The sequence below is a fragment of the Rhinatrema bivittatum genome, chromosome 4 (assembly GCF_901001135.1).
Source record: "Rhinatrema bivittatum chromosome 4, aRhiBiv1.1, whole genome shotgun sequence".
Lineage (NCBI taxonomy): Eukaryota > Metazoa > Chordata > Amphibia > Gymnophiona > Rhinatrematidae > Rhinatrema > Rhinatrema bivittatum.
In genome coordinates, this window is record NC_042618.1 from 46,294,577 (window position 1) to 46,313,089 (window position 18,513).

The following is an 18,513-nucleotide window of genomic DNA, read 5'->3' on the forward strand; positions in this document are numbered from 1 at the left end:
GCCTGGTGTAATATTTACAGTGTTGCCTTTTCATAAGTAGGGCTGCTACATTTTTAAGTGGTGGCAGTTAGTGCTGTTTTGGTATGGGAGGTTTGTTATATTTTAATTGTAATTTACTCTTGGCTTTGAGGGTCAAGTCCACACCTTATACTAACCCTAATGCCATATGGGTTCCAAGTGTCTTTTTATAGGGTTTTCTGGTTGGCAAAGAATTGCAAGCAAATGCTTGTGATTGTTTACCTCAGAAGACTGTACTTTGAATATTCTGTCATGTAAAGTCCATTATATATGCTTAAATTTTAATTGGTTACATGGCAAGAGCAGGAGGTGCAAGGGTATAAGATTTGCCTAGGGCACCTAATACTCTTGCACCAGCCATGGGTTCTAGGGGAGGCGGTGAAGACCCAGATGGTGACAGTGTTTAAAAGTTTAGGTTGCTGGAAGGAACTGGGCTTTTTTGGCAGGTCTGAGTGTGAATGAAATGTGTGTGTGTGTGTGTGGGGGGGGGGGGTGGGGGGGAAAGAAATGCCACAATTGTTTGCACAGCACAGAAAAAAAAAAAGCTAGCACCAGCCCTGCCCCAGAGGCAGGCAGAGATCCAGTCTCAATGAATGGATGAGATGATCATGCAGGAACGTTTTAAGTTGTTAGGAACTGGGCAACATTTTGGAGAAGGAGGGGTCCTTTTTCAAAAGGCTGGGCCCCACCTTAATCAGATTGGAACCAGGTTGCTGGCACTAACCTTAAAAAGGAGAGTGCAGCTTTTAAAACTAGATAGGGGAAGCTGACTATTGCCCAGAAGCACATGGTTTAGAATGTTGTATCTTTGAAGGATACTAAGAATAGGGAAACTAGGGCAATTCTAGGAGAGTGTGCAAGAAGTGCTAAAATGGACCAGGTACCTAAGCAGAGAACAGAGCTTCCAAATTACACCTGTTAACTGATAAGAAGGTTAATACAAGCAAAAAACCTTTAAAATGTATACAAATACTAGAAGTCTAAAAATTAAGGTGGCAGTTAGTGTACACAGCTCTGATGAAGGGGTAGATAGAACTATAACAAGCCTAATTGGTTTGGGGTAGTAACCGCCGCAATAAGGAAGCTACTCCCAAGCTTGTTTACCTAGCCTGTGCAATTTAGTCCTTGCTTGTCGTCTGAATATAAATCATCTTTTCTTCATCCCCCCTGCCGCTGAAGCAGTGAGCTACGCTGTATATTTATTCAAAGTGAAGTATCAGGCTTATTTGGTTTGGGGTAGTAACCGCTGCAACAAGCAAGCTAGGCCCACGCTTTTGTGAATGCAAATCTTCTCCCACATTTCCTCTTGCCGTTGAAGCATAGAGCAATGTTGGAGTCTCATTAACCGTGTGAATGTTTATTGAATAAGTATTAATCACCAGGTAGTAGCAGTCATTCCCGTAAGCCACCCCCATGCCTCTTCTCTTTATTCACATCCTCAAGACTTTATGGATCCACAGTTTTTATCCCATGCCCCTTTGAAATCCTTCACAGTTTTGGTCTTCATCACTTCCTTCGGAAGAGCGTTCCAGGTGTCCACCACTCTCTCCGTGAAGAAATATTTCCTGACATTGGTTCTGAGTTTCTCCCTGGAGTTTTAAATTGTGACCCCTGGTTCTGTTGATTTTTTCCCCAACGGAAAAGGTTTGTCGTATACTTTGGATCATTAAAACCTTTCAAGTATCTGAAAGTCTGTATCATATCACCCCTGCTCCTCCTTTCCTCCAGGGTATACATATTTAGATTCTTCAATCTCTCCTCATAAGTCATTCGATGAAGACCCTCCACCTTTGTCACCCTTCTCTGGACTGCCTCCATCATGTCTGTCCCTTCGGAGATAGAGTCTCCAGAACTGAGCACAGTACTCCAGGTGAGGCCTCAAAGGACCTGTACAAGGGGATAATCACTTCCCTTTTCTTACTTTATATTCCTCTATGCAGCCCAGCATTCTTCTGGCTTTACCTGTCACATTGTTTTGCCAACTTCAGATCATCCCAAGGTCTCTCCTGCTCCATGCAAATCAGCCCTTCACCCCCCCACATACATTTCTTTCGGATTTCCACACCCCATATGCATGACTCTGCACTTCTTGGCATTGAATCTCAGCTGCCATATCTTCGACCAGTCTGCCAGCTTCCTTAAATCAGTCTCATTCTCTCCACTCCTTCCGGCATGTCCACTTTTTTGCAGATCTTAGTATCATCCGCAAATAGACCAACCTTACCTTCTATCCCGTCCGCAATGTCGCTCACGAAGATATTGAACAGGACCGGTCCTAACACCAACCCTTGCGGCACTCCGCTCATCACCGCTCTCTTCAAGTTCCATTTACCATCACACATTGTCTTCTGTCCTTCAACCAGTTTGCTATCCATGCCACCACTGACACTCACTCCCAAGCGACGGTCCTTCTCTGGGGTCTTTAGTGAACACCGAACTGAAGTATTCATTTAATATTTCTGCCATTTCTTCATTTGTCTCCACCCATTGATACTTTTCACCTTTCAATTTCACTATACCACTTTGGACTTTTCACTGATGTATCTGAAAAATGTTTTGTCACCTCGCTTTACCTCTGGCAATCTTCTTCCGCTTGACTTTTCACTTTGATTATTTTCTTCGACTCCCTCAGTTTTACCAGGTATTCTTCCTTGTGATCCTCCCTTTGGGATCTTTTATATTTCTTAAATGTTTTATCTTTTATTTTATCAGCCACCTCCTTTGTGAACCAGATAAGAACATAAGATGTGTTATGTCCTTTTACCAGGTCTCAGATGCCAATTATAAGTTGTCATACTGGGTCATACCAAGGGTCCTTCAAGCCCAGCATCCTGTTTCCAACAGTGGCCAATCCAGATCACCACCACCTGGCAAGTACCCAAACACTAAATAGATCCCATGCTACTAATAGCAGTAATAGCAGTGGCTATTCCCTAAGTCAACATGATTAATAGTTTATGGACTTCTCCAGGAATTTACCCAAACTCAGCTATATTAACTGCCCTAACCACATCCTCTGGCAACAAATTGCAGAGCTTAATTGTGCATTGAGTGAAAAGAATTCTCCAATTTGTTTTAAGTGTGCTATTATCTGACAGTAAACAGATTTACATTTACCTGTTCTAGTCTTCATGATTTTAGAGGTCTCATTCTCCCCTCAGCTGTCTTCTCCAGGCTGAACAGCCCTAATCTCTAAAGCCTTTCCTCATAGGGGAGCTGTTCCATCCCCTTTATCATTTTGGTCACCCTTCTCTGTACCTTCTCCAGTGCAACTATATCTGAGAAATGGTGACCAGAATTGCATGCAGTCTTACAATGCCTTTATCACGCATGTTATCTTGTTTTTCACCATTCCCTTCCTAATAATTCCTAACATGGTTTGCTTTTTTTTTTTTGAACACCGCAGCACACGAGCCGATTTCAATGTATTATCTACTATGACTTGACCACCCAGGGAAAACAAAATCCACCCAGGACAGTGTCCAATGGGACAGACATGGATTTAGCCAAAGAAGTCTTGCCTTACCAATCTGCTACATTTTTTTTGAAGGTGTAAACAAATGTGGATAAAGGTGAGTCAGTCGATATAGTGTATCTGTCACATGCTTTTGGAAATCCAAAGTCCCTCATGAGACTTTAGGAAATTAAACATGGGATAGGAGGCAGTGTCCTATTGTAGATTGCAAACTGGGTAGACAGAAAAATACGATTAAAGTGGTAAATTTTCCCAGTGGAGAAAGGTGAACAGTAAAGTGCCCCAGGGATCCATTCTGGGACCACCACTTTAATATATAAATGACCCGGAAATGTGAACTGAGGTGATCAAATTTAATCAACAAAATTCAGAGTTGTCAAATTACAAGATTGTAAAACTGCAAAAGGACCTTGGGAAACTGGATATGCAAATGAAATGCAATGGACAAGTATAAAGTGATGTGCTTAGGGAACAGTAACCTAAATTATAGCTACACAAAGCAGAGTTCCACATTAGGTGTCACCATTCAGGAAAAAGGATATAGGAGTTATTAATACACTGAAATCTTCTGTTCAGTGTACAGCAGCAGCCAAGAAAGCAAACTGAAAGGAGAATAAAACAATATCAATGCCTCTCACGCCATGGTGTATTGTGAGTACTGTGTGTAGTCCTGGTCACATCTCAAAAAATGAATTAGAAGACGTACAGAGAAGGATAACCAAAATGGTAAAGGGGACAGTGATTACCCTATGAGGAAAGGCTAAAGAGGTTAAGACACCAGCTTGGAGAAGAGACAGCTAAGGGAAGATATAAGAGGTTTATGAGTGAAATAGAAAAAGTAAATGTTAATCAGTTTACTCTTTCAAAAAGCATGAAGACTGGTGACAAAATGAAGTTACTAGGTGATACATTTAAAACTATCTAATCAAATGTATAATTAAGCTCTGCAATTCATTGCCAGAGAATGTGGTGAAAACTATTAGCATAGCTATGTTTAAAAAAAAAAAAAGGTTTGGCCAAGTCCCTGGAGGAAAAATCCATAAACCATTAAGGTAGAGTTGCAGAAATCCTCCATTTATTCCTGGGATAAGCAGCATGGAATCTACCCCCCTTGTTACCTGATTGGCCACTGTTTTATATAGGATCCTGGGCTTGATGGACCTATGGTCTGACCCAGCATGGCAAATGTTATGTTCCTAAGACAAAAGGCCTTTATTTTGAACCCCTATACATGAGCTGAGCCCTGGCTAGAGGATCCACAAATAGGACAATGCATGGGAAGAATTTGGAAAGTTAGCCCTTTTGCAAGATTTGGTTCAACCAGCCATCAGGGCAGTCCCAAGCTACTAGGCAAAGATACTGGTAGATCCTGGGTGGCTTCACAGAGTCCATTGGGCTTCCCTCATGTGCAGACATGCAAAGGGTTTTGCATGTACTATTGAGGGTGTTGGGCCTAATGGCATCAAGTACTATGTTGTCTGCATTTCTTCCTCAGCTTTTGCTTGAGTCCTATCTAGTAGAATTCCAGTTGAGTTTCAGTTTGAGTAGGAGTAATTTATGACCAACCCTAGCAACTCTAACACCAGATTGTTTTGCTCATTGATTGCTTCCTGGGAAGGTGTGGAAGAATCTTGACAAGTCAATAGTCCAGACAGGGAAATACATGCACGTCAAATTTGCAAAGTTTCACCACCACCTCTGCTAAAATTATTGGTGTGCTGATGCTAAGCCAAAGAGTAATACATGAAACTGGGGAGTGGTGTTTCCCCATTACAACTGATACTTCTGGTTTGGTTGTATCACATGGTTGTAACCTTCTTTAAATCCAGTCTTTTGAAGGAAAGGAATCAAGATGCCCAGTGAAATACATACTGAAGTAACAATGAATTTGTTCAGGCCCTTAGGTCTAGGATGGGATAGAATCTTCCAGTAGTCTTTTGGGGGGGGGGGGGGGGGGGAGGCGGCTCAGAAAACAGACTAAAATCCCCACCCATTTTCAACTGGTGAATAGATTCAAACCACTAATCTCCAAAAGGGAGGAGAGAATATAAATCCTGATACTGATCTCATACTGGAAATCCCACCAAGTTGCCCACAGTGTATATCTGTAGTCATTTTGCACTGCTTAGATCCCAGCTGATATTATATTGGGCCAATGGTTTTCATAAAGTGTCAGCCTTCTCCCTGCAGGTCTTCTGGAATGGACACCAACATCTTTGACCTAGTGAAAACCTCTTCCCAGGTTTTGATTGGGAAATTGACTAGCTTGGGAGTCCTTTGCTGTCTTGGACAAGAGTGATACCAGTGTCCTCAAGAGGATTAAGGAAAGGTGTTTTAATGCCCTTCCAGAATTCTCTGGTAATGTATTTATTTAAAATATTTTCTATACAATTTAGTTATATACCATCACAACTGTTTACATAGGCACAAATTCAGTAGGTGAATGTGTACAATGGTACATTCTAACACGTGCCAAAGGGTTTGGTTACATCATGTTTAATTAAAAACTTGTTTGAAGGGTGAGTTAGATTTGACCATATATACATGTAAGTTACTTCTTTACAGGTATAATTCTCATGTTCTGCATAATACTAATTAAGTTAACTGAGATACAAAAATCCTTTTGTAATGCATGTGTTGAGAGCATTACTGTGTACTTTGTGTTCTGCCTGTGCCTGCATACTTTCTATTCTCCGCTCTCTTTGTAGAATGCTTGTTTAAAAAGCCAGGTTTTTAAACTCTAAGGTTTTGAGGTCTCTAATCTGATCTCTAGTGGCATAGTGTTCGAGAGTAGGACCAGCTAAGGATAGAGCCCTCTTACTTGGGTTAGTCTTGCTGTTCTTACTGAGGGAATGGTTAAGAGTGCTTTGTTAGCTGATCTTAGATTTCTATGTGGGACGTGTACCCGTAACGCTGTGTTCAGCCAGTCTGCTTTTTCATCGTGTATTAATTTGTATTGTACACAGGGCTTTGTACTGTATTCTGTGTTCTATGGGTAAACCAATGTAATTGTGCCAGAGTTTCCGTGATGTGGTCCCTCCTTTTACCAGTTAGTAATCTAGCTGCTGTTTTTTGTAGAATTTGAAGTTGTCAATGTTGTATTCGGAAGTCCTAGTAACAGTGCATTACAGTAGTCTGTGCTTGAGAAAATTAGTACCTGGAGCACGGTCCTAAAGTTTACTGGTGTTAGGGGTTTTAGTTTCCTGAGAATCAAGAGTTTTGCATAGCCTTTTACCTTTAGTGATATGTGCTGTTTTAGATTGATTTCTGGGTCCATTATTACTCCTAGGTTCCGTACTCTTACAGCTAGCTCTATTTTTTGATTGAGTGTTATTGGTGATTGAATGACCTCTATATTTTTCCGTTCTAAGTGTAGAAATTGTTTTTTTTTTTTCCCCAGTGTTAATAATAAGTTCCATTTGGTTTAGCAGCTGTTTGCCTAGGTACATGTCTAGGGGAGCTATGCTCCCCACTACACCACCTCACCATGCAACTAACATCCACCTACTCTAAGCACTATGTTAATTTCTTACCTTTCTAGTTCTACCTTCAGGCTCAACCAAGCCCCCTTCATCTGCAGTGCTGTTGCAAATTGTTACTCTTGTTGTCCCCCTCCCCCTTCCCTGTTCTATGTATTTTCCACTTATTTTTGTGATGTAAACAGATATGTGCATGTTAGTGTCAGTATAGAAAAGCTGTTGAATAATTAAAATGTTAGCTAGGTTTAATGTTCTCTATAGGGTCTTCAATTGGTAGGATTAGTTGATTGTGTTCTGCATATATGAAGTGTATGATGCCCAGTCCTGCTAGTAGATGGCATAAAGGCAGCATGTATATGTTAAATAGAGTTGCGGACAAGGCTGATCCTTGCGGTACTCCTGTTTAGAGATTAAATTTTTCTGATATTGTGTCTGATCTGAACTTGAAAGAATCTGTTTGGATATAAGCTGAACCAGTTTAATGTTGTGCCGTGTAGCCCAATTTCTTCTAGTCTTAAGTAGATGTGGAAGGTGGGTCAGAAGTTAATACAGAAAATATTTGAAGCAAACAATGGTCTTTGAGACCTTGCTTTATTGATCTCATCTCCAAAGAAATTCTCTTACAGGACATATCAGCCAGCCTGTTTTACACCTTTGATCCCAGGACTGAAGCATGCTGCCATGTGTCTGAGAAGGCATTTACCATAGGAATGATGCCTATAAACATTACAGATCGATCTAGCCAATTTTTTCAGTACTTCTTACTGTTGTCCACTAGCAACATCGGATCAGACTTAGAGGGAAAGATTCAGACAAATCCTTGACCTTTTGCAGATTATACAAATACTGGCCCATGAGTAGCTAGTAGTATGCTATGCCAAAGTGAGTGCAGCAGTGATAAACCTTTCCCCAAACATGTCTAGTGTGGGAGTCTCCCTTCCAGGGGGCACCAAGGAATAAGTTCTGATTTCTTGACAGCTCAGACTGATAAGGAGTCCTATGTGAAAACCTGGAGCCTTCTGGATACTATATCAAATCCTTCCCATTAACACGGTGTATAGAAAGTAGGTTGGGAAAAGGGGGTGACACCATATCCTTCGGGGGATTGATATACTGGACATGTCCAACATTTTTGTTGTGTTTTTCCTTTAACTGAAAGTTGGCAAAGTAGAAGTCCTCTGGTGGGGATTTTCTCCTTTCTTGTGGAGGAGGTATCCAGTGGAAGATTTGTCAACTCCTCTGATGCATGTTTGTATTCTTGAAAGCTCACTGTTACCTTTGGACTAGACAAGTAGCCAAGCCAGCCCCCCCCCCCCCCCCCCCCGAGGCCCTCAATTGGTGGGAGGCTTCTAGACCCTGATATAGCCCAAAGCTTTGGGGAAAGTTCTTCTGATGCACCAATGTTCATACTCTTCTAGAAGCAAGCATCAATGAAATTTATGCAGATGGTAGGCCAATCCATTTTAGAATTTCAGAGCACTAGTAGCAATAGCAATGGCAATGCCCTCTATACCAATGAACCAACATAAAACAGATTCAGGAAACGATGAGCCTCCTTGAAAACTGCCAAATCTAAAATAACCTTGAAAGCAGAAGGGGAGGTCATAACTTTGGGTCACCTGAGGGGGTATCAGCAGCTGTGACCCAGGCACTTTAAGGCTGTCACAATCCTGCAGATCAAGGATGAGTGCCCCCCTCTGCAGCAAAGCTTGGGGGGGGGGGGGGGGGGAAGGCGGGGGGGAATCCTCCCTGCTCTTGAGATCATGCACAAACCTGGATAAATCTATGCCCCTTAGTCTTTCTACAGTGCTCCATATCAGTTTTCCTTGATGTCTATGAAGCAGAATCCATCACTTCTGACAGATGGAGCTAGAAGATAGGAAGCACCCTCCCCAGCCAGAGACAGGCTCTCAAATTTTCAGGATATCCCTAATGAATTATGTATGAGAATATATTGATACACAGAAGGTAGCACATACAACTCATATGCATACTCAGAGATAGCCTGAAAACTTAACTAGCTGAGGGCACTCCTCCCCCACCCAAGAACTGGTTTGAGCACCCCAGTCCTATATCCATGGCCCTTAATGTTAGACCTTTAAATATACTGCAATGTATTTGCCAGTGTCCACTGCAGTTCCTCGACCCTTCAGAGTCAATACCTCATGCTAATGCAGATGGCCTGACTTTCCAAAGAGCTTTTTCATGAGCTCTACATTGAACTGACTAAGACATCTCCTTGGAGCATCCTGATATCTTGGTTGGCCTCCAGGCAAAGCACACATCTGTCATTAGGATCCATGACAGACATAGTACATTTGCACAGAGCGCACCTTGTGAAACTGTTGGCTGCCTTGAGGGAAAATGGATGAAAAATAGCTGCAAAACCAAAGGTGTACAAAATATCTAAATAATAATGACTTAAAAACCTGACTGATACTACTCCATGTACCGATGTCTATGAAATATGCAGCCACACAAGCTTATGTTACAAGTCTAAGGGACTAAATAAGGCAGAGGCTGAGAGGGAAGCCATGAGGAATCGTTCTGAGGTGAATTCACCAAAATAAAACAAAAACCTCACCTTTAAACATTTGACTTCATGGAAGTGTGAAACAGACCCTGTATGACAGCCATGGCATGGACAGCCTATACAAGAGAGCATGATGGAAGTTCTAAAAGCTATATCACTGCACCAGCCTGGACTCAAGACATTATCTTGAGGACAGAATATCCTACAGATCCACTAAGAAAAATTCCATTTTATTAAGTTTCACAAATGAAAGGAAAATTATGGGCCACAGAAGACTTACTGCATTGATCAGAGTGAAAGGAGCAGTAGTACCTCTGGTGCAAGATATTCTGGTGTCCCACAGAAAGTCTTCATTGTTGCTCCATCCTTTATTCCCTCTTTACAAAGGCCAAAATCTGTGATTTTTATGTGCCCATCTTTGTCCAGCATAAGATTTTCCAACTTAAGAGGGGAAAAGAAAAAACAGTGATATATCTGAGTAAAACAATTTCAATGATGAATTTAAAGCATCATTTCAAATTTAAACTAAACTAAAGAGTTTCAGAGTCTTCAAACTGGCATTTAAAGCTAAAATCTAGCTCTACATAATTGTGTCCTAATTTATAGGCTAGTTTATTATACTCCACTTTTAAGTATCAAGTAGCTGTTCTCAAAAAAGTAGTAAGTTAGTACTCCCTGCATTTTGTCATCCTTTTAACTTCAGTAAGTTTCATGCAAAAGGCTCATTCTGCATTAGGCCCACAAAAAACTTGGATTATAAGGTTTACCATTTTGTTTTTACACAGGTACCATTTGCAAGTTTAATTAGTGAATTTTAAAAAGATTAAACAAGCTTTGTGTATCATGAGAACTTACTGAAACAAATAGTACAGTGCAAATATCCCCTATGGGATGGTACAGCACATGGACTTCCACTTACTTTTAAATCTCTATAAACTACATTTTTCTCAGAGTGCAAGTAGTCCAGCGCTGAAACAATCTCTGCTCCATAGAAGCGAGCACGGTCTTCAGAAAAAACACGCTCTCTCGACAGATGAAAAAACAACTGCAATAGCAATAGTTTATTTACAATGTGCACATCTACAACATACTAATGAGCCTTTTTTGCCTGTGATATTGTCATTCTTGCTGACACATACAAGAGTAAAAGTTAGGTCTAAGTTTGGTCCAAAAAATGTAAACACTGAATCATCAGGTTTAATGTTTTTGGCATTGTTGCTTCCTTCTGCTTTTTAGGTTTCTAGTTCAAAACTAGAACAAAATGAGCCTTCACCTGTGAAGGCCTCTGGTCCCTTTTACCACCTCATTTTACTCCCTCCCACCAGTCCTGGAGGGTAGGCTTAAATGGCCAGCTTTCCAAATGGAGAAAGGTCATTGGTGGAGAGCTTCATGGGTCTGTATTGGGACTTGTGCTATTTAACATTCATAAAGGTTCTGGAGAAAGGGACAAGCAGAGTGACCACATTTACAGAGGACAATTGTTTAGTCATTACAACAGCAGTAAATTATGAAGTCCACCAAGTCCTTGTGAATTTAGGAGAATGAACTTGTAAGTGGCAAAAAGTTTAGTGTGCATAAATGCATATAGGGAAAAATAGTCCCAGCTGCAGGTACATTATGCTGGGTTTTGTATTATAGTTCCTTATCCTGGATAGTGACTAAGTCCTTGTGGACAATGTGAGATCTTTAGTTCTCTATTCCTTTCTAAATTTCTAACATTCTATTTGTCTTTTTGACCACCATGGCACACTGAGCCAAACAGAATATCATAACACCTTTGTATAGGTGACCAGACTGCACACAACACTCAATGTGGTCACATCATGATCTAAACAGCCCCCCCCCCCCCCCCAAACAAAAAAACCAGCAGACATGGAAAAGTTGAGAGAAGAGCAATAAATGATAATGGGATGGAAAAGATCCCTTATGGAGGAAAGCTAAACAGATTAGAGCTCTTTAGCTTGAAAAAGAAGCAGAGGAGACATGATTGAACTTTATAAAATCATGAGTGGGGTGGAACAGGTAAATAGGGAACATTTATCTTTGTAAACACTAGAGCTAGGGGACACTAGCAACTAATGGATTTAACAAGTCATAGGAAGTATTTTCAATCAGCACAAGAGCTATGGAATCAGTTGCCTTGACCACATCCTTTAACAGTGGGGTTCAAAAGAGGAACTGGACTATCACGTGAAGTGCTGGTACTGAAAGGCTGTGGTTCTGACTAGGCCCCTAATTGAGTCTCCAGGCTTGCTTTGCCAAACTACATTATGTATTAAATGGCTGATAAGATGTCCAAGAAATCACTGCTATTGATGTGAGGTGAGCAAACATCTAGGCTCAAGCACATCTGTAAGAAATTGGTGGCAGAAAAGACTGCCTGCCGAGAAAATGCTTTGGATGACATGGCCAACAGCACTTCCCACTGACTTAGAGATGGTACAGACTGCCATCAACAAGGGGGAAAAGTTCACATGAGCTCGATGCTAAGCTAGATGTGGAGGTTGACTTATTCAGCTAGTATCTACAGTAAGCACAGTGTCAGCAACACTCAATGTGATAGAGCAGAGGAACTTTAAATGTCCCTCACTGCCATGCAGCAGCATCTGGAAGTCATTAAATGTTCACAGAAGAGGCTAACAGAAGCAAGACAAAAACAGGAGTAGGTATAACATTCATATTTAGGGATACTCTGCATCCTGGCTTCCTGTGCTTTTGAACATTAGATGTAAACAAAAATAAACTGAAGATCAATTGAGCACATCATACATTGGCACCAACGCCCAAAGAATGTGCAAGCAAAAGCAGAGAGATTGTCCAAATGCATCATTTCATGGCCCAAGTGTCATTTTGGAGGCAGGCTGGAAGATGAAAGCTAAATTTCCATGGCAAGTGAATATATTTCAGGGCTTTTGGCAGATGTAAGTGGGAGTTACAGAAGAGAGGCCTGCAGCATGCCATACTTTACCCTGTGAAGCTGAGTGGTTCATGAGGGCAAGGCTGTGGTGTCCGAGTCCGTGAAAGAGGTGCAGCTGTTCCTGCAGAAAAACCCAGGTGCCAGCATCATGTATATCTGTCATATATGGCACTTGGTTTTATGGGGTTTTGGTAACTAAATATAGTTTCTATACTGCTGAAGTCAAGAGCAATATTCATATTTAGGTCTCAGGGAGGGGGAGGGGAAATGGATTTTCTTTTCATAAAGAGACCGATGCCTGCAGGACAGTCCCAGCAGTTGGGGAATGGGTTATTACACTAAGCAAAGACTATGTCACTTGGGAATAGCATAAACAGCAAGCTTATTGGCTACAGGACATCAGTAGAGCACAGGAGCAGAGAGCATCAACTTGTGCATGTCTACCTCCAAGACAGTCATCCCCTTGGACTGGGGATGGTAAAGGAGTGGAATTCAGAAGGACAATTACCAAGAACACAAATTGGCTTAGGTGAAAGGACTGCATTGACTGGGTAGGGAATGCTGGGGAAATGTGTGGGAGGGTCACAATGGGTCGACTGATAGCGAGGTTGGCAGGTCTGAGATTCCCTCACTCACCTAAGTCTTCTCTAATCAATGGACTGGAAAAGGGTGAGAATATTGGGGTGAGCAGTGCCTTGAGGAGGTGGTTAGAGCAACTGCTGCCCCACAGTAGTTTGGAGGGGGAGGTATTTTCAATAAAAAATGTTCTGATACACACCTGACACAAGCAATGTTTTGTTCTATATTTAAGGAGGTAGTGCTGAGGAAGTCTGCCTCTGGCTACATGGGAAGCCACTATTCTTGCCAGATTTCTCCACCTGAACAAAAAAAAGTTCTTGCACCTCCAGTGTTACTAGACGCCTCTGTACCACCCTGGCGGTTGATACACCACTGTCACTGCATTGTCTGAGAACACTCGCACCACCTTGTCTTGAACAAGGGGGAGAAACTCCAGTAAGGTTCTGCACACTGCCTTAGTTTGCAGCTGATTGATGGACCAGGTTACCGCCTCTGAAGACCTTAGCCCCTGGGCCAATATTCCTTGACACATCACCCCCCCCCAACCAGAAAGGTTGGCCTCCATGGTCACCAACTATTCAGGCACTTCCTGATCCATCCCTTTCAAGATTGTGCTGAGACTGCCATCACGAGAAACTGCCATTGTCGGAGGATGCTAGGTCCAAAGGAAGCTAAATTCCTCCAAAAGCAGATTCCAACAGGATAACAGTGCCCTCTGCAGCAGGCGCATGTGAGCAAAGGCCCATGGAACTAACTCCAGCATAGAAGCCATGGAACCCAGGACCTGCAAATACCAGACCCTAGGAACCAGACGCATCAGCTGAAGGACCTGACTCCCCACACTCCACAGTCAAACAGCTTCCCCATTTGGGTATCAAAGTGTGTGCTCTCAGTCCAATGACTAGGACAACTTTAAATGGTTCCTACCAGATTAAATCACCCAGCCCGATGAATCCAGGAGCTGCTGGACCCACTGGACTGAGCAACACTCCATTTCCAACTTTATCCATACTAGCCAATCGTCCAGGTACAGGAGCACCAAGCTACCTTGCTTCCTGAATGCTGCCACTACCATCACCTTTGAATGTGTGTGGCACAGCTGCCAGCCCAAAGGGAAGGGCATGAAATTGGAAGTGCTCCTCCAGGACCCTGAACCCCAGGAACCACTGGTATCTGGCCCAAACAGGGACATGGAGATAAGCTTCCGACAAGTCCAATGCCAGAAACTCCCCTTTGCACACAGTGGCAGTGTGCAATGTCTCCATCACAGCACCCGGAGGACAGCATTGACCTTCTGTGGATTGAGAATGGGCCAAAAAGTTCTCCTTTTGGGCACCATGAAGTATATGGAGTATCAATCCTGCCCCCTCTCCAGAGGGAGCACTAGAACAATGGTGCACAGGAGCTGTAGCCATTGTAACGACTCCCACACCACCTCTCAAGTGGACCGGGAGATGCAGTGTGAGATTACAAAGTTGTCCCTGAGCAAGTGAGAAAATTCAAGGCATAGCCATCTCAGACCACCTCCAGAACCCACTGGTCTGATGTGATCTTGGTCCACTCCTCATAGAAGAGGGACAACCTTCCTCAGATAGCCTCTGGAGAAGAGCAGACCAGCCCACCTTCACTGACCAATTTTGTGTTTTCCCCCTGTCTGCAATGGAAAGGCCTTAGGGGGTCTCCTTAATCCCCCTAGGACCTAGTCCACCCCTTCGTTATCCAAGTCCTCCCAGGTTTGTTCCAGCAAGGGATATAGCTTAGCCATAGCTCTGGCTACCTTCAGGCCTGCTTTGGAAGACTCCCACCCCCAATCCACTAATTTCTTCACCTTCTTGGTGAAAGGAAAATCTGCCTTAGGAGGCCCCAAATCTTCCAACACCTGGGGAACCAGCAGGCCCAAGTCCTCCATGTGGAACAGCCAAACTACCTGAGGGCAGTCACCCTCAGTAGTGGGACTTCATCCAAAAGGATCCACTAAATCACTGACTGGGGTCCTTGTCTGGCCCCACCGCACAACCCTGCTGCAGATTGGGCCCATCCGACTCATCTAACATGTCCCCATCCTCAGCCGTGGACCATCCCAGCTCAAGGGAATGCTGGATCCCTCCAGAGCTTGTCCATTTTCCCACCCTATTCCAAGGCACTTTTAGTCAAAAGGGGTTTCTGGGATGCAGTTGCCTGGATCCTGCCTCTTCAGCCAAAAAGGCCTTATGAAGGACAAGATCTGTTGATAACTGCTCTGAATCTGAAGAGGACCGATACTGCTAATTGTCCCCCTGTCCCTTCCCTGCCACTAGCAGGGCTTAAATTGACAGGCAAAGGAGGAGAGTCCCAAGGCTCTGAAGCAGCCTCTTAACTTTTGCCATGTGCTCTCACCAACCCCCCCCCCCGGCCTGCAGCACCCACCCAAACCATGTTCGACCACCCCACAATGGGCCCGCAAAGGTTCCAGCCCCTCCCGAAGCACCCTCCACACACAACACTATTGTACTAAGTCAAACTCCTGTCACATGCAGCTGTGGCAACTTTTCCCATGCTAAGTTGGCATTGGCCTGAATCACGGTTGGGCCTAAATAGGCCCTGCTGCTGAACACTGCTGGCAGCACATCCCCAATGCTACGCGAGTACCCGGCCCTTCCTCCCAGCAGCTCGGCAGAAATTAGCACCCAAGCAGTCCCCTTTCACAGCGTGTTTTTTTTTTAAACTCCAGACTGTAGGTTTGCACTTCTACCATCTGCTGGAGACAGAAATATTGAAGGACTGCACTCTTATGCAGCAGTGCCTAAAAGTTTTGTTCTCTGCCTCCATCTGCTGGTTAGGGATATATAAACCCACTTATCTGGACTGATCTGGGGTAGAAACAGGAACATTAGGTTTGCTGACCTGAGGGAACGGGTGTGTATTTTCAGTCCTTTGATCTAAAACTTGAATTTGATCTGCCCAAACTTGTACTTACTACAATAAGTGAGTGAAGAGACATGGGGAGGGAAGGAGCTGGTCAAAACCTACACTGCTTGAAAATGTTTATAAAAGGAGACTCTGCTCACATTATAAAGCCATAATCTTATTTGTACATGGAACAGGGAGTTTGGACTGCACTTAGATTTAGCAGATTAGCAGAGGGTATGATGTAATATGCTTAAGATCTCACTGTATGCACACAGGGCAGAACTGATCAACTTGTTACGAAGCTATAGGTATCCGCTTCACAAAAGTTCTTCCTCCTTTCTGCTTTGTTGGAGAGGTTGCAGGCAGGTAAGCTCTTATCTCCACATGAAGTGGGATTGTCCATTTGTAAGAGCCTTCTGGAAGAATGTAAACAGATTGGTTGATTAGATGGAGTGTGAACGTTTTTACACCAGCTATTTGTTTACTGGGCTGGAGGAACAGTCAACTTCTGGACAAATAAAAGCTAGTATTGTACATGATCCATGCTGCCAGGTTTTCTATTGCCACCAAGTGGAAGTTGGTACATCTGTTGAAACACTGTAGAAGCCAGGTGCATTCTACAGCACAGATTGAAAAATTAGCTTTCCATCTGCAGGATAATGTGTTGTATAAACACAGTCTGGGTTCACTGCTGGAACTAACTCTGTACAGACTGAAGACAGGTAATGGATTTATGTTATTTGAAACAGATTTGCAGTGTGTTACATGTACGATGTTCTGAGTTATGTTGTGCATACTGACTGGTTATTTTAAATAAAAAAAAGTTACACAAAAGAATGACAAGTTCTTGAAGGAAGAATCCATAAACAGTCATTAGCCAAGAAGACTTGGGAAAGCCAGCACATCTCCCTGGGAATTTGATACAAGAAATAGATCAACTATTGGGAGTCTGTAGGGTACTTGTGACAGGCTGTCAGAATGCTGGGCTTGGTCTGACTCAGAATGGCACATGTTCTTATGATAAGCAATGGCTAAGGCTCCTTTCTCTACTTCAGGGTGTGAATGCTACTGCAGCATCTTCAGCCCTAGCTGGTTCATCAAAAGCTCAAATGAACACAGATCTCTTGGTGACATGCACCACTGCCATTAAGCCAGTCCACTAACATTTATGTGAAAAAACTTTGTTCAACATTATGCGTTGTCACATATATGGTTCCAGATGAAGGTAGTATTAGCTCCTAAAAGCTAGTCAAGAAATGTATTAGTACAATAAAAAGGTAAAGTTTTGGTTATGTTTACATTTCAATGTATTTCCTAAAATAGATTATAAAATTAGCTTTTATGGTATGTGCAGTTGAACATTTTCAATACTACTGTAATTTAGAAGTACTCAACTATTGGGGGGTCTGCAGGGTCTCTCTCTGGAACGATTTGTTCCACTGAATATGTCTGAAGAGCTTACATATGACCTGATTGTCACTCAACTATTGTAAACAAAAATGTAAACAAAGTTCAGAACAATTCTTCTATACTCTGGATTGCTCAAACACTGAAAATTTCATTATGGTCACTGGAAAACAAGGCATTTATATCTATGCCTTCTATTAAATCATGATTCCACTATACTTGTACAAGCTACAAAATGAAGCAACAGAAGCCTATATATGTAGGGCACTTTAAATTGTACTTAACAGCCCAGGTTAGCAGCTTCTTTCTACAGGTTATAAAGATTAAAAGGCTATAAAAAAGTTTAAAGGAAGAACTAGAGATTTAAAAAAAAAAAAGTTAAATAGCCATTTAAAGTGGCACCTAACAGCTAATCAATCTCATCTTTTCCAGTGGTTTGCAAGACACTGGGAGCTGGCTTAGCATGTATTCAGAATTTAAAATATTTTGAAGTTCAAATATTTCACTTCATTTATTAAAAATTTCTATACCGGTATTTAGCATGGCCATATCTGTTTACATTATACATAACAAAATTAAAAATATTTAACACATTAACCCAAAACGATGACAGTATTTCTAAAATTTGCTTCTTATACATTTTGTAAATGTCCTAAACATGTAAATGCATAGTGGTAGATTTTTAAAGTTATGCGCAGGCATAGATTTGTTCACGCAACCCGGCACGAACAAATCTACGCCAGATTTTATAACATGCGCGTACTGCCGCGCACGCATGTTATAAAATCCAGGGCTGGCGCACGCAGGGGATGCACAATTGTGCAACCTGCGCGCACCGAGCAGCCTGCCTCCGTTCCCTCCGAGGCCACTCCGAAATCAGAGCAGCCTTGGAGGGAATTTTTCTGGCCCCCCACCTTCCCATACCTAACCCACCTCCTCAGCCCTAACTAAATCCCCCCCCCAGACCTTTAAGAAAGTTACGCTTGCCCGAGGCAGGCGTAACTTGCATGCGCCGGTGGGTTGCTGGTGTGCCATTCCCTGGCCCGGGGCTGGTTTGGAGGCCTCGGCCACGCCCCCGGAACGGCACCATGGCCCCACCCCCGAATGCAGTGCCACCCCCGACATGCCCCCCAAGCAAAGCCCAGGACTTATGCACGTCCCTGGGCTTTGCGCGCGCCTGCATGCGTAAATCCGGCTGGATTTATAAGCGCAGGGC

General features: G+C 42.9%; 1 protein-coding gene across 3 annotated transcripts in view; it reads right to left on the reverse strand.

The window, feature by feature from the left end:
* Positions 1 to 18,513, reverse strand: part of AKT1 (AKT serine/threonine kinase 1) — a 305,064-nt gene that overhangs the window by 64,440 nt on the left and 222,111 nt on the right. For all 3 annotated transcript variants that reach the window (XM_029598073.1, XM_029598072.1, XM_029598074.1), the window contains 2 exons: positions 10,425 to 10,550; positions 9,818 to 9,946 (listed from right to left, as the gene is read on the reverse strand). In XM_029598073.1, the coding sequence (XP_029453933.1) occupies positions 9,818 to 9,946; positions 10,425 to 10,550 (255 nt within the window). The remainder of the gene's footprint in view (positions 1 to 9,817; positions 9,947 to 10,424; positions 10,551 to 18,513) is intronic.